Source organism: Macaca thibetana, chromosome 2 (assembly GCF_024542745.1).
Source record: "Macaca thibetana thibetana isolate TM-01 chromosome 2, ASM2454274v1, whole genome shotgun sequence".
Taxonomy (NCBI): domain Eukaryota; kingdom Metazoa; phylum Chordata; class Mammalia; order Primates; family Cercopithecidae; genus Macaca; species Macaca thibetana.
The window spans coordinates 168,862,061-168,878,384 of NC_065579.1; the positions used below are offsets into that span (position 1 = coordinate 168,862,061).

The window sequence follows — 16,324 nt, forward strand, 5'->3', positions numbered from 1 at the left end:
CCTCTGTGCGAAGTCATGAAACCCGGCCCATCATCATAAGACCTGGTCCATATGTACCACAGAGCAGACTCCGCGTCCCCAATACCATAGAGAACCACCAGAGTAGACTAGACTTGCAATTGGCATGGGGTGTGGTTTTCAATTTTTTTTTAGAACTGGAGCCACTCCTCCCTTTTTTTTTTTTTTCCGTGAACAAATTATCATGAAAAACTTTGAAATGTTGAATAGACCGAAGTCTCATTCATCAGGTAGAAATAGTTCCTCACCTTCCTCAGCTGTCTTCATTAACTCCTGAAGAAGATCCTAGCAGTAGAATGGGAAAACCTCCCGTCTCATCCAAAGTATTCATTTTACTGATGAGGAGTGAATCTTAGCCCCAGACTGGGGAGGTGACTTGCCCAAAGTCAGAAATTGGCAGCAGATCTCACAAAGTAAGGTCTCCTGGTGACCCGCTCAGTGACTGCTCCATCTCACCACCAACAGCCTTCTGGCTCTCTGGGTACCCATTTGACTTCTAGACCTTTTTCACAATCACTAGAATGAATCTTTGGGCACCTTTAAAGGTTGACACTTGCTTCTGAATGGTTTTATTAACCTCAAATGTGCACTAAATAAAAACACAGTTTGATTTTGATGCCATTTAACTAAAAGAAAAAAGCTGATTAGTGGTGACTAAGAAAGCCACTTTTTTGGATTTGGGCTGATTTATAGGTATGGTTTCTTGCACATGAGGAATAGCTTAAAATTAAACAAGCAAACCTACATTAAAGATAGCAAGGTCATTCGCCAGGGGCTCTAGTTTGAATAAAAACAATTTGACTTAGCTCTCATATGAGGATGGCAATCAGCAGCAGCCTGATCTGAGACTGGCTCCCATTAACCACACTTGATTCTATGGTACACGGTGCACGTTGCTAGGTGATTCAACAGAGGGAAACAGAGGACTGATTGATGGGCTTAGTAACTCTTAAGTGACTGTAATATATACACGCAGACAATGAAAGTCTCCCTGTCATAGCTACTTTTTTGCTTCACAGAAAGTGACCCAAAGTAAATTCATTGAAAACAAAACAAAACAAAACAAACAAAGCCAAACTGAAGCCCCTATATGCTTTTTGTAAACACTGTCTTTATAGTAAGTTCTGCTGTTCATTTTACTGGATTTGGAGGGTCTCACGATTTCTAGTATAAAACACCATTTTCAAGAGTGTGTAACTTGTCTATGTAAATTCTCCCTGGCCCACATCCTGGAATGCAAATTCTGTTTCTGAGAATCACTTTGTTTTCAACAACATCAAAAAGAGAAGGGAGTAGGCGGGTGCTGGCGGTAGGTGGGGTGTGAGTTTGTTTTCACAATTATAGAAATTCCCTGTGTTCCAAATCAGCTTATAAATTTTATTGAATTAGGCCAACTGATTTTTTTCAGATTTCTGAAAAAATGAGATTTGGGCTGATTTATAGGTATGATTTCTTGCATATGAAGAATAGCTTAATGCTTTTTTTTTTTTCAAAAAAATGTTTTGATAACTGTCACAAACAATTCTTCCAAATGAAACCAACTGAATTTTCTCAACTCCCTTATATACTACCATCTCAATGTAGGAAAATTTTAACACCTTAAAAATGAAATCTGACAATGACAAATTAATACACATAATCATTAGAGTGCTGCGACTTAACCTCTGTACCTACTGCGGTCCATTTTTGATGACAGGTCATATTATGACATTATAACTTTCACCAAAAACCTTTTGGATTACTCGCTTTAGAAAAGCGTCCTGAGCCGTGCACTATTCATCTTTCTAATAACGTGAAAGCGAAATAGAAGAAAAGAAAAAAAGAAATACATAGGCCACTGGCAAATGTAGGATGCAGACTATTTGGGATGTTTTATGGAAACGGGCATGACTGCAAACACTTGGTACTTGGTTTGATTCATAAAACGATCGAGAAGTGTGGATGGTTTCTGGAAAGTGCCTTCTAAGCTGAAAGGTAATTAACTGAAACATGTAATATGCTTTTACAAGGTTCTTCTGGGGAACAAAGGTTTCCTTTGATAGTATAAGCATGCTTTGAATCTGCATCATGAGCCCAGAGGAGCTTTGAAGTCCACATAAATACTTGAGGGACAGACCTACTTAGTTGCATAGGCTATTACAAGAGAAACAGGAAAAATCCATAGTTACTTGCTGCAGTTGGAAGGCCCTCTGGGTTCCTTTCTTCCCTATTTATTTTAATAATTTCTAGGCGCTGTCAAGTTATCAGAAAACAGAGCGGGAAAAGTTGTAAAGTGAAACCTTCTTCCCTAATTAAAAAAGACTGAAAGACTGGCATTCTGAAACTTTTGAGACCTGTTTCTTTCCCTGTAGTGTCTAAAATATTGTGAAGTAACAGAGGTGGGACTTTTTATTTGAGTTTTAAAAGATGAAATGCTTTAATTATAACTTCTCAAGTCATTCATTTGCACAGCTGTTTGCACAATAACATTAACTATATGCTATCATTATGCAAAGTAATTTTGTCATAGTGACTATAATTATTCCAAGTTTCTTCTACAATTTTCTCTTCTTCCATCCCTACTCTACTTTCTCCCCTTGGTGTATCCCACATAAGCATTCAGGGTGTGGTGAGTTTTTTAAATTTTAGGAGACTTTTCTAAACTGAGTGAATACTTTTTGAAATCTAAATCAATAACCAATCAATAAAGGTCAGGATGGAAATGTATCTATATCTCTAATACATATAATATATAAAATGTTTATATGGATATATATAGGGTACTTATATATGTGGATATATATAAATGGAAAATTTAGATCTCTGTTAAAATGTAGTTTGAATTTGCTTACATTTTATGTTATGTATCAAAATGGCAATTTCATATGGTTCAGCCAAATACATGTGTATGTATGCATGATATACATGATTACATATGTATCATATATCTATGTATGTATCACACAACACTTATTTGTACATGTCAGTAAAAGTTAAGATCACGTGCTAGTTATCAGTAGTAGTACTTCATATCATAGTTCACGACATTTTTACGTGACAAAGCAACAGAGAATATCATTTTAGTTCCTCACTGCAAATCTCCTATTTGAATTTCATACTCTTTGTTTTCTTTGCTGATATTATACACGAGCAGAATGAAGATCTCCTTAAGTCCCCTTATATAGATACCTGCTATAGAGACACTACAGAGAGTTCAGTCTTCTTTCTAAAGAACATGGTCTGGTACTGGCCATCGATCCCACTTAGCAGTGACACTGCTGCAGACTACTTACTGAACACTTTGACTACTGTAGGTGCCTCAAACACGTTGTCCTCAGTTACTAGCATGCACACAAATCTCTTTTCATCACTGATCCTTGCATTACTGATAGACAAAGTGTAGTTTTCTGAGAGGCTCAATCTGTCTTTGTATTCTGGTACATCGTCGTACTGCACACTTTTCTTTGTAGAGGACCTGAAGGCAATAAATACAGGGGAGCCATCGGGCTTTTCCTAAAAATTAAAATAATAATACATTTTAAACACAAGCATATTCAGATGTTTCAGGATTACATTCAAAATAACAACATTTCCTTGGCCATATTCTACCAATATCTATATTTTTTGTCTACGAAGAATAATTTTGTATACAATTCTCACGTAAATATTTGATTACAGAAAATTCTTCATAAGAGAGAGCTGTAAGATCTTTTACAGGTATCAATTTATATGAGTAAAAATGAAAGGGTAGAGCTCTAGGAATCTGAGATTTTTTTTTTTTTTCACCGAGAGGATAGAACTAGTAACCGTTTTGAAACTTACATGGGCTGTATATATTTAATATAAAATAAAACATAGATAAATGCAAACAAAGGTACAAAATGATGTTCAGATAACCATCACTGCAGGCATACACTTGAGCTGCAAACACTAGTTTGGATATTTTGGGCAATTATCTTTGGAATATTCTTTACTTTAATCCACATAGTTTAAATGTCCACACCTGTAACCAAAACTGTTGTAGCTGACCTTTATACATAGAATAGTTTAACCAGTCTTGATGGAGAAATAGTACTTACCCTTGTAAAATGATTATGTCCATTAAGGAATGAATCAGATTAACTAACACAACCCATAGCTTTGCTGAATCTTAACAATGAGCTCAAAAGGCTTTCATACAAAAACTTATCACCAAAATAAGATATACTCTGCACACACTACTATGCCAAGACATATAATGCATTTCTTCCTCTGGTCACACAAAAATTCTCTCATCTAATAAGCAATTTAATCGAAAATCAGGGGCAGTCCCTCCTTTATGTACCACACAAGACCTTTGAGAAAATTAAATGTGATATATGTTATAGTCCATGAGAAATTTTAAGATTCCAAGGAGGATTAAGTTTTAAGAATTAATAATATCAATTACTAAGTTAATACTGGAGTCCAAAAGTTTTATTTGCTTAAATATCTGAATATATCGATAACATTCTTCTTAACTCTTTTAGATTTATCACAGGTTTACAATGCAAATCCTCATCTTAAGTCATTCCTTCATTATGCAAAGTATATTAGACCACTACCTTATTCATTCCCTTAGGCAATAAATAACAGTTACTAATTTTTGAGCACTTAACTATATGGCAGATGTTTTTTTGGGCTTTCTATGCAGTAATTAGTTTAATATTCATAACAGCCTTATAAGTCAAACTTAAATATTAGCCTCATCTACAGACTAGACAATGGAGGGTGAGTTTGGTTAAATAACTTCCCAAGGTCTTGGCTGGGAAATCTTAGCAGAGCAAAAATCTGAGCTTAGAGTTTGGTCTTATTATGGTTACACTGCACCACTCTTGATAGCCTTCAATCCCTCTTCCGCACCAGGCACTATGACAGATAATGGTGAGGAGGTTTCAGGAGTAGGGCTGGGAGGAATGAACAGGGAGCTATGATCTCCATTCATAGGGAATTTACAATATGATCCAGGAGAAATCAGGTCATTTCTTCTCTATGTTTACTTCCACTAATTTTTCCAAAACTTTCCTTTGTCTTTTAGGTGGTTACATTAAATTAGAGCATATATGCTATTTCTGCAAATCAAGATTGACTTTAGAGCATATAGTGCCTCAAATGTATCTCAGTGTATTGCTGAAGTCTTTTGCTTAACTAAGAATGTGAAAATTGCCATGATTGTTTGATTTCCAGTCCCACTGTGCCAGTTCAGTTTAGGTGAACCCTACTCCCTGAGTGAATGCTACTACCTGCGTTATAGTTAGAATTTTCTATGATCATAAAAGTTTGCCATCACCTGACTCCATTTATTTTGGCAGCAAATTTGATTGAACAAGTGCATTATGTGGTAGTCTCCTGGGCACTTGGAATTTTGAGGGCACTAGTAGACTCTGTCCTCAGAGGCCTTAACGTCAAATTTCCACATTTATAGGAAACCGGAAATAGTTCAAAGTTACCTCGAGTGAGCTGGATACTAAATAGAAGGAGGCTACAGAGAAATGCTGTGCTGCCTTACCACTTTCCTTTCCTTTCCTTTCATTTCCCACTCACACGAGCATAGTATGGTTAGGATTCTGCAGCATCACAGACATGAGTTCACTTTGTTGAATGATTACTACACGGCAAGTACTAGGTAAGTATTTTGATATCAATTTCTTCAGGTAATCTCACAACAACACTAAGAGGAAGATATTTTTATCTCATTTTATGGATGAAAAAATAGGGATTAATTCATCTGCTCAGAATCTCACAGTGAGCACATTGTGGAACCTGCTGATTTCAGAACCCATATTTTAAAAGGCTGTGTTAAACCACCCCTTGAGTGCAAGCTTAAGCACATTTCTTAGAGTGTGTTCTGCAGAATGTTTGTTCTTGGAGATATCTGAGGAAAAAAGTTCTGTGGTCAAATAAACCTAAGAAATGAATCAAACTATGGACCTCAGACAATTCTTAATGCATTTTACGTATGAAAGGCTCTGAGAAGTGGTGCAACAAACTTTTTGTAAAGTATTTGACCATCATATTCTTTTCCTTTGCAAATACCTTTTAACATTTCAAGGAGTTAGGGGAATTTTGCTATTGTGTCCAGGGACACAATCTACCTGAAGCTTGCAGACTGTCGTGAGTCTCCTGTGGTCCAGCACTGGGAAACTGTACCACACAAACATTTTGCATTAATATTAATTAATTAAATTGAGATATTTTATTAGTCAAAGTTACGTAGTCATTCCACATCTCCCTACCAGGATCTCTACCCTCCATTTCCAGACCCATTTGTACCTTCATACCTGAGAAAATTTGATTTTGCTATCTGCAAGAAATATGGGAAAAAATCAACATTGTTAAATATAAAAAGGACCTTTTATAAAATGTGTTATATATAAAAATGTGTTATATATCAACACATTTTTAAGGCTAAATGTCAGAATCAAGCTTGTAATACTGACGATTAATTCTGAAATACTGTCTAAGGGCTCTATCTACTGATCTATCTTGTCTCTGCAATAACCACGTCAAATAGAACATGAGCAAACGAAGAAAGGTTGCCATCCTCCACTGAGTTCAGTCCTATAATCCACTGATTTTATTCTGGAACTCTGCCTTTTTCTTTGCTTCTAACACGTAAGGGGGAATCTTTCAGACTAACACATGCTAAGAACTATGGGTTTATTTGCTTTATTTTAAAATATCATTTGTTATGTAAGATAGGAATTATTTTTTGCCATATTCCACACATTAATTTTACCTTCCTACATTAGTACTCACAGTTCAATATTGCATTCAGGTTAATTAGAAATTCACAGTTACTCACAGAAAGAATTTTATTTAAAAGAACAAGGGCAATTAACCAAGTCCCAGGTAGGTCACACTTACATATTTCCATTTGCCAAACATGAGATTCTGAGGTACATCAAGTCGGCAAGGCATGATAATGGTATCTCCATATGCTGAATTTACAGTGTACCATCCAAGACCTTTGGGGGGAAAAAAAAAGAAAAGAAGAGAGAAAGAGAGAGAGAACAAAATTTTAAATGTTTTCTTGAAATGACAAATAACTTCAAGATGCATGTCGATGAAGGTTGTCATCTGCTATAGTTTTATTTTAAATGGTATACAAAAGGTATGAGACTGGAATACATTTTCCATTTTAAAATTACCACCTTTCTATTTAGCTACTGAATCTTTGAATCCTTGAATATTACACAATCAAAATTTGTAGATCTCCAATTTTACCAGAGAACAGATAAGTGGTTCATTCCAAAGGAACATAGTGGAATCTGTAGATGAATTATCTTCTTCACTGTATTTCATAGAAATAATTTCTACCATATTTTATAGAAATGTGGGACTACACAAAGACTAACACGATTACAATTCTCAAAACTAGCTTTAACTATATTTGTATTTTTCATTTGAAGATATTATCAAATTTTTCTTCTGTAAAATTCAAAAAACTATTAAAAACTGAGAATTAATACACATAAGACCACAACTGAATTTTATTTATAAGGGGAAAATGGATTATTCTGTAGTAGTATAAATTAAAATACTAATTTTAATTTTGTATAAAATATTAGCATAGTAAGAATTTATAGTGTGAACATTCTTCATAAAGTGCTATTTACAAAGTGATTATGTGAATTTTTGGAAGACAATATAATTTAAACCACAATTTTGTACATACAGAAAACTTCTTCATCTTATTTAATTCTATATTAATAAAAATATTAATAATAAGTAATTAAAATGTGGAAAGAAGCAATTTTTACATATGAATGAAAAGCACTATTCAAATCTGGATATATTTGTGAGGGTTAAAAAACTCAGGCATTTAAATTGGCAATAGCACTTGGGAAACATTTCAATTTTTTTAACCTTATTTTACTTACAACAATCTTTACAATTTAGAACTTTCACAACTGAATGTCTATTAAGGTGTATCATAATTGAGTATAGAGTGTGAAGGGGCTATTTTAAACAGTAGAGAAAAAAATAAACAAATGATATTTTGTCCACCAGGTGGTGCTAAAATGCAAAGCGACAGCAATCTGCAACACATAAATAAAACCATCTTCTGACTTTCTGAAGAAACAGGACTGGGAGGATACCATCTTTCGATTGTTATCTATCAATCACCACGTATACCAAAATTTCATTTAAGGTTAAGAATTTTGCACCAGTGGACAAAAACATAACAAAGAACACAGACTTCATGTAAATATGCAACATAACAACTGGTTTTCAGCATTTTTAATATTGTTAAGACACAGAATACAAAATACGCAAAGCGAGAATGCATTTTCACTTACTATTTGAAACATGAGGTTTACTTCAAATTGCTTATCATATGTTTAGTCTCATAGTAAAACTTTATCTCAATTTTAAAATTGTTTTGTGTTCTCCATACGGTAATTATAATCCCTTTTAACATCAAACCAAGCATAAGACTGTAAATGAATATTTTTTTTATTCAACTTTGTTAAAATAAAAATAATGGAGGTTTAGACATGTGGCTGCAGACATGCAGACTAATAACATTCAGGAAATTGCTTTATTGCACATTACATTACTTGTTCTCTGTGATATTTGGCTCCTAGATGTGGAATTTCTGCTGTGTGTATTAAGACTTGTTCATACACTTCACAAGTAGAGGTCTGCAAAGCCAGGGAAACCATTTTGTAATTTCATATTTTGTTTCTTCATCAGCTTATAACAAGGCACATGAATATGTAATAATTTTGAGAGGATCTATCTCTATACCTTAATTTGTGTCAGGGCAAGCACCTGTAATTGTCTCATATTATTCGAAATCATACCTTCCTTTGGCAACTAACAGTGCTTTCATGATTGGCCAAGGAGTGAAAACAATTTACAGAGCTTAGGTACCAATGAAGTGAATCCTTTGCCAGGTAAAGGGAAATAAGAAAATTCCTTTTCCAAGAATTTAATGCTTTGCCCTTTCTCACAGACCGTTTTTCTTTTCTCTTCCCTACAGAACTTTAATGTGCTACATATACATCATATTTTATAATGAGTCTAAAAGCTGTATGAATTTCAAGTACATAGTGTATTGGTATGATGAAATCACAATCAGAACAGGGAAGAGACTGTGTATTTTTAAGCTTTGTATCTCCAAAAACAATGCCTAGCATCTGATGGACACCTACTAAAATGACTCTGGAGTTCTTTCCATTTTGGTTATCAAATTAACATGTTGGAAAATCAGAGAGCAGTTGACAACACCGGAATTTTGAGAATTCTCATTTCTGCCACATACTCTAAATCCATTCATATCTTATCTTGGATGTGTAGAGAACTTGGATATTGATTTTGGGTGGCAATCTCTGTCTTGAGAAACAAACAGCAAACACATTTTATGGGAATTCATGGATGGAATGACAAGAAAGAACATTCTCCCTTCCCTTTAAAGAGAAATTAAAAGTTATCTGTGCTCCCTCATTTGCAAATGATACCATGAAATGTCTCTTTCTTCACTTGTGATGACCATAAAGTAAACATTTCAAGTTTCAGAAATTCATGAATGGCGTCTTTTAATGACAGCTTCAAATCCAAATCTAAATCCTCAGACAGGAAAGAACTCTGAAGAGCAGAACAAACACAAAGAAATAAGGTACCGCACCGGACAGAGGGCAGTAAGTAAAAAACCAACAATTATAGACATAAGTACCTTCCTTTCACGGGCCTAGGGCAGAATGAGTGGCAGTAAGTTGAGCTGCATGTTAGGGGCCATAATGGTGGTTATTTTAGAATCAGTTTTCAAGTCTGCTATAATAATCAACTTCTCTCTTCTTGTAAGAGTATACTAACTCCCATGTTCATCTGATAGAAGCACTGAAGGCCTGCATCTGTGGGAGAGCTAAGATCTCGTGCCCCCTAGGGATAAAGTCGCTACAAAGACCATTGTGATTTGGTAATAAATTATGTCCTAATTTTTAGCAATGTCTTAATCTTTGAGACGAAGTGTCAGCGAGACCCAAAGTACCTGTCAACTAGAACGATTCTGTTTACACTTTTCATAGAAGAAAGAGCTTTTTATCTTTGAATTGCCAAGTCTAAAAATTGAGTTTAGCTTTCTAGAATTCCCTTGCAATTTTCACCCTCTAATATTTATTAGTTAAATTATTCATGGTTTTGTAGCCTAGAGATTATCGGGCACTACTGGAAATATAGAATGCCTGTGACGTCCTTCTTCAAAGAGGCTAAATGTCAAGTGTAAACCAATGTGTGAGAGCATAAGTGTGTTCAGTATGTGTTATAGCTATGTATATAAGCACAGGTCAAAAGAAACTTTAAATTGGACTAGAACCTTCTGTATTAAATGTGTTCTATAAATTTAAGACATTTTTATGACTTATTATTACTGTAGCTATTAAAATGTCAACATACAATAAGACATAAAATGTGTCATACTTGAGAAGCAGTGTGTAATTATTTAAGCATTTTTAAATAGAAGGTTATTAACCAAAGGTAAAGAACAATAGAATTAGAAAGGTTACATAGAAGTATTAATGGAAATTCAATGCGGTGAGAACAGGAAAAGAAAAATCTCTTAATGAAGTAATTCTGATATATAGAATCTCAGGCAAGTGACCATAACATATAAGCTAGTTACAGTAATATGTTTTGTATACAAAATGATTTAAAAGGGGCACTGAAAGCAGACTCTGGTAATGTTTTGAAGTTAGCTAAACATTCTATTTCTAATTGAAATAATAAAAATGTAATTTTGGCCATTTTGGTGACAAATGCTTTTTTCCATAAAACTAATTGCCAAATTCAGAGGAATCATTCTCTTTGCATTCCTGACAGATAGACATTTGAATTGGGGTAGATTAAAATTCAGAATCTGCTACCACATTTCAAGCAGAAGAACATCAAATAATATAGAAAATGGAATGATAATTAGACAGTCTATTTTCACATGCTGTAATTTAGCATGGTTAATTATTATTTATTGCACCAATACATTAATAGCATCATCATCCTTAAAAGAAAATTTGAGCTCTAGCTCTGCTAAGTGTCATAAAGGGGTTAACTGCAATTACAATGGACTCAGAACTTATAAGAACTAAATGCCAGTTTCACAAAAATTTTACAGAGACTTATTTGAACAAATGAACTATCACTGAGGAGGTAGATAGAAATGAGAAGTTTATCCTTAGAAATTACTTTCTTTTTTTTTTTTTACTAATTTTGACAGATAGACATGCTAATGCTTCTATTTGTTTCACTAATGAATTAGGATATGTACAACTCTAAAGAAAATGTAAATATTTTGTAACACTAGTTTATAGCGGTGTTTCTCAACCTGGTCACTAGACCAAATGAGTCTTTACTGTGAGAGTGCTGTGCTGTATATATTACAGGATGTTTAGTAGTAGCCTTGACTCTACCCATCAGATAACAGCACCACTCCTCTCCCAGTTATGACAGCCAAAAAGTCTCCAGGCATGACAAATATCCAATGGGAGGCAAAATTGCCCACCAAACCTTATGCAGTTGAGAATCACTGGTTTAAACCTTCAGCCATTGGTTTCTCACATGTGATTAAACTGGGTTTCCAATAAAGGAACTTTCAGAAAAATAGAATCTTAGCATAGGACTAAATAATCACTGAATACAAGTGAAGGAATAGAGGCAGAAATGGTACATGATAGTATCTGGTTATTATCAAATTTGTTTGCCTCACAGAAACATACTAAGCCACAATGAGGGATTAATTCCTGACTTCAGGAAGTGGATTCCCAATCTCTTTACAAAAATGACAAAGATATTTTGTTTTAGCAAGTCTATTTCCTGTATCACAATCAAGTATAAATTATACATACTGTATACATATGCATACTATACTTTCTAAACCATGTATTTCACATATATTGTATTTAATCTGATAAAATACCATAGTTCTACTGATAGAGTGAAAACGCATTTTTTTAAACCTGAGATTTTATGATTCAATCACACAGCGTTATCTCCTCTCTCAACTTCTCCCATATTTTATTGTATAAACAAGAGTTTAAGATTATCATCAAGGTCATAAGATATACAAAGTAAGTTATCTGTGTGTGCATTTGTGCATGTGCGTGTGTGAGATACAAGGGGCTATAACTGCCAAGTAATTTGGAAGGGATGCTGAGTGAGAGAAGTTACCTGATGACATCTAATTTCATTTTGTGAAACAGAAAGAAGGGCTTTTTCTCCTTTCTTTTTCTTTGTTAATTCCTTCAACAAATGGGGGTAGTTGGAGGCCAGTTTGGGTCTGCTGCCTCTGAAGTAGGGATATATTTGTTCAAAATTCATTTTCTGCATTGCCTTTCTCAAGTGTTATACATTATAATGTAGACATAATTGAGTAAGACCTACAAATAAGACAAATATAATTATTCCTTCCTCTTCCCCCCACCACTTGGGCCACTGTGGAATAATCTTCAGGAGGAAAATGCCCATGTTACTAAATTATAAACTACTAGTAGTACCAAGAATTATGTTTTAAGATAGGTACTCTATTTTACCTCCAAGTTTGATACAATATAATGCTCTAAATATTTATCTTTCTATTAAACTATGTCAATGTAATAATCCATAGGTCATAGAAAGAATTACACAAACAATAACATTTTAAAAATACATTATCGATACTTACTTACATTGCTGTGCAGGAAATTACCTTCTTAATTTACCTTAGTCTGATAGTTTGTTATTCTTCAAGTATAAAATGATCTATGAGGCTGGATGAGTCACAGTTTCTCCCAGTTAGTTTAGGCTTTACCCCATCTCTACCTAATTTTTATGGTTCCTTGGTCCCATCCACTCTGTTCAGATTCCTATGTTTCCTTTAAGGCCTATCTCAAAAATCATCCAATCATTCAATCATGCATCAAGTATTTACTGGACACCTGCTACAGGGCAAGTTTTAGGTGTGCTTTGTGAAGAAAATGTATAAGTAAAACACTGAGGTCTTTTCCTTAAAAAACAAGATGAAATCAGTGTGATGTTTTTGGTTGGTAAACTAAATGCTGTGGGACTGTATAGGAAGGAATCTCAGCAATTAGATTGAGGATATTGGTAAAAGCTTCTTGGAGGAAATTTCATATGACCCCATCGCTGAATTGAGGTTTCTATAGATGGGAAGATAGGAACTACCTCAATAGCACAGTGCGTGAGAGGCACTGAGTGACGCTTGGTTTTCTCTCTTAGGGCAAACTCAATTTTTATTATAACAATTCCTACAGAGTAGATCTTTGATCTTCATAAGGAACATGTCCTAAGACTGGCAGTTTTCCCAAATTCATAAGCGCACATAAAATTTCTCTAATAAAATGCAATAAAATGTTAGATCTCTATTTTCTCTTTACTTTCATCATCAACACTAGCATTTGAATTCCTTTTGGGGCCATTTTAAAATTATAAGCAAAAAACTTATTTAGAAATGATCAAAAAGCAACAGAATTGATTGAAGTTGTGAACCTTATTTTTATTTTTTGAGTTGCCTCATGAATTTTAAATCAGAATATGTGCAGATTCTACTGCACTCATTAGCATTTCTTAACTTGAGATCCAGGAATGAACTTTAAGGCATCTACTATATTATTCTTTGACATTTTAGGGAACACAGCTACAGGGTAGTGAGAAGGGAGCACTGTGGTGATTTGAGATTAGTGTTCCCCAAAAATTGTCCCCTCTTAAAATTGGCCTCCCAAAAGCTATTTTTGCTTTAAAAAACATTTTAATGGAATATAATATAGATGGAAAAAAGTACACAGATCTAGACTTACATTTGAAATGTCACTAAAAGCACTGGGCTTTAGGGTTTCCTTGGCAATGATCCTCGCATTCTTTGTTCTGAGCAGGAGACTGAGATTCCACATTCTTGACCACAATGAAACCCCTGTGTTACCAAGTCATCATTCCTAAATGATGAGTATTTTTGGCTAGGCTATGGGGTCTATGCCAACATGCTAAGGCACAGTCCCTTAAGTGCTGATGAACTTAAATAAAAACATTTAAAAATACTTCATGCTCTGAGTGCGTGGGAAGGGGGTGCAGAAAGATTACAATGAACCAAAAAATCTAGATTTTCTATGTAAAAAGAACAATTGTCTCTATTTTGTTTTAAAGTAGATTTTCATAGTAAAGAGGACTAAACAGGAGAAATGTTTGAGCATGTTTTTCTTTATACTACATATTTTGCTCAAAAACACGTGTGTAATTAATAATTTATGTTGATTGAAGTTCCTAAAGTTGACTGTTTCCTACTATCATACTTCTAATTAGGATTTGAGGCTAAGTCTTTAAGGTGCTCATATAAGGAGAGTCGTTCACTCAGATAATTAGTCAATACAATAAAAATAGCCAGCAAAGTATGATTTTCCTTCTGCTCCCCTCTCCCCTTATTCATTTTCTCAATTTAGTTCTTGCTAAAGAACTAAATTTTCTTCAGTTTAGTCTGGATTCTGATCCTGTTGACTTCATTTGGGAACTAGCTTAACTGGAGATGTAGAAACTTATATTTGAAATACTAGTTATATTAATTCAGGTTAACTAATGCAAAGAAAAGATGAATACATTTAGATTCTATTGCTCTGTACATTTTTTGAGCATGAAAGTCTAAGTTTAACTGTTTCAGAGTATCAGTTCTACTGAAATGGAGAAAAATTATACTTTCCTGTGCATTTTACCACCTAAGTTGTATTGAAATTGTGAATACAATTCAATTATTTTAGCAAGAAGAAGAGTGTACTGCATTCGTAAAAACATTATCAACAGAAAGGCAGGCATAATGCTTTCCAAAGGATCTTAATTAAATCATCTGAAGTAATGGAAAGTTTGGGAGTTTAGAATGAAGTCTGTCTTCAGAAAGAACTCACAGTTATTGTGACATTATTAAATTTGTTTTCTGCAAATAGTTTAATGTCATGACAACAAAAAGATCTCTTGATTTGAGAAAATCAAAGCTGTCTTTGATAACACTCCCAAACTCCAAAACAAAAAATTTCTAATTGCCTTAATATTCCTCAAAATGCTTTAGAAAAAATACATCACAAAGACTTTTAGCCAATAAGATCATCGTTTTCACAGAAAGCATCTGTCAATAATAGCTTACATGAACTGTATTGCTTTAGCTTTTAAAGTAATATTCAATAGTATTAGAATTACTGACTTAGAAAATGTTGTGTTATAATTGAGGTAGTGAATTACCAGGGATAAAAAAGTGAATTATTAGGGCTACTAAATGAGCAGAGTAGTAGATTTCTGCTTCTGAATTGGTTGAGTGATCTTGTCCAGTATTCTAGTTTCTGGCATATTCCACATTAAGTATCTAACCTCATACTGAAAAATGTTTATATCAGTTGAAATACTTTTTGCTCCTCTTTTCTTCACATGAATCACAATTAGCATTGCCTATGTCTCCTGAGGATATAGATTTGTACAATCAAACATGGTAAGTAATAAAGGTTAAAAAGCTATTTAATAGGTTTTTCCACATATTTGGTGCAGCTTGCTGGCTGATTTCCGAGACTTAGATTTGTGTAAATTCCACGCTTTTAATTGACAGCTCCCTGGAGGGGTTGCAATATAAGTTAAGGTCATAGGAAGAAAATTATGGCTTTCTATGGCATTTTGTCCTTTCTTTAAGAACTGAAGTTAGCTTACTATAAGATCTAGTTTTCTAGCTTTGAGGAGAAAGGGGAGATGGAATGTTCATCCAAGATACATTTTTGAAAGAGACTAAAAGCACAGGAAAGAGGAAATTAAAAATAAAACAAATAGTCGTATACAGTTGGGCAATCAGCATAATCTGATATCTGAAGATAAAATCATCTCTCTGCCTTAAGAGATGGTGTGTCACCTCAAGGACTGAGTGAGAATGGAGAGTCACGCCCATTGTAGCTTGCCCACAATGGTAGCCCAGTGGGGTAACTCTGAAATGCATGAACTTAGAGAGTCATACTGACATCTATTAATATTTTAACAATAACTTTTCATGTATTCCATTTTTCCTGACAGTCATTCTTAATTGAAGAGTGGGAGGAAAGATGGGAAAAAGAACAAGATAATTTAGGAAGGCAGTGAGTAGAGATGAGAAATATAGGAAGCTGTATTGAAAGGTAGTTTTATCATTTCTAAGGGTATGAAATCTGCATCTGAAGGTGCCTCCAGTTTTTAAATTTTCCAATACTTCCAAAGATTTTAACTCTTGGAAAACTTCATTTTATATCCCAGAGGCCAAATGTAATTTTTTAATGTATCATATTTATTCCACAATTTAGGAAATGGTTAAATGAACACCCCA

At 34.1% G+C, this 16,324-nt stretch overlaps 1 protein-coding gene across 4 annotated transcripts in view; it reads right to left on the reverse strand.

The window, feature by feature from the left end:
- Positions 1–16,324, reverse strand: part of ALCAM (activated leukocyte cell adhesion molecule) — a 210,574-nt gene that overhangs the window by 50,275 nt on the left and 143,975 nt on the right. For 3 of the 4 annotated variants that reach the window (XM_050778922.1, XM_050778923.1, XM_050778921.1), the window contains exons 2-3: positions 6,883–6,983; positions 3,291–3,510 (exon numbers count right to left, since the gene is read on the reverse strand). In XM_050778922.1, coding sequence (XP_050634879.1) covers positions 3,291–3,510; positions 6,883–6,983 — 321 coding nt within the window. Of the gene's footprint in view, positions 1–3,290; positions 3,511–6,882; positions 6,984–13,805; positions 14,591–16,324 lie in introns of those variants that run through there. The other variant, XM_050778924.1, reaches the window with a different exon arrangement.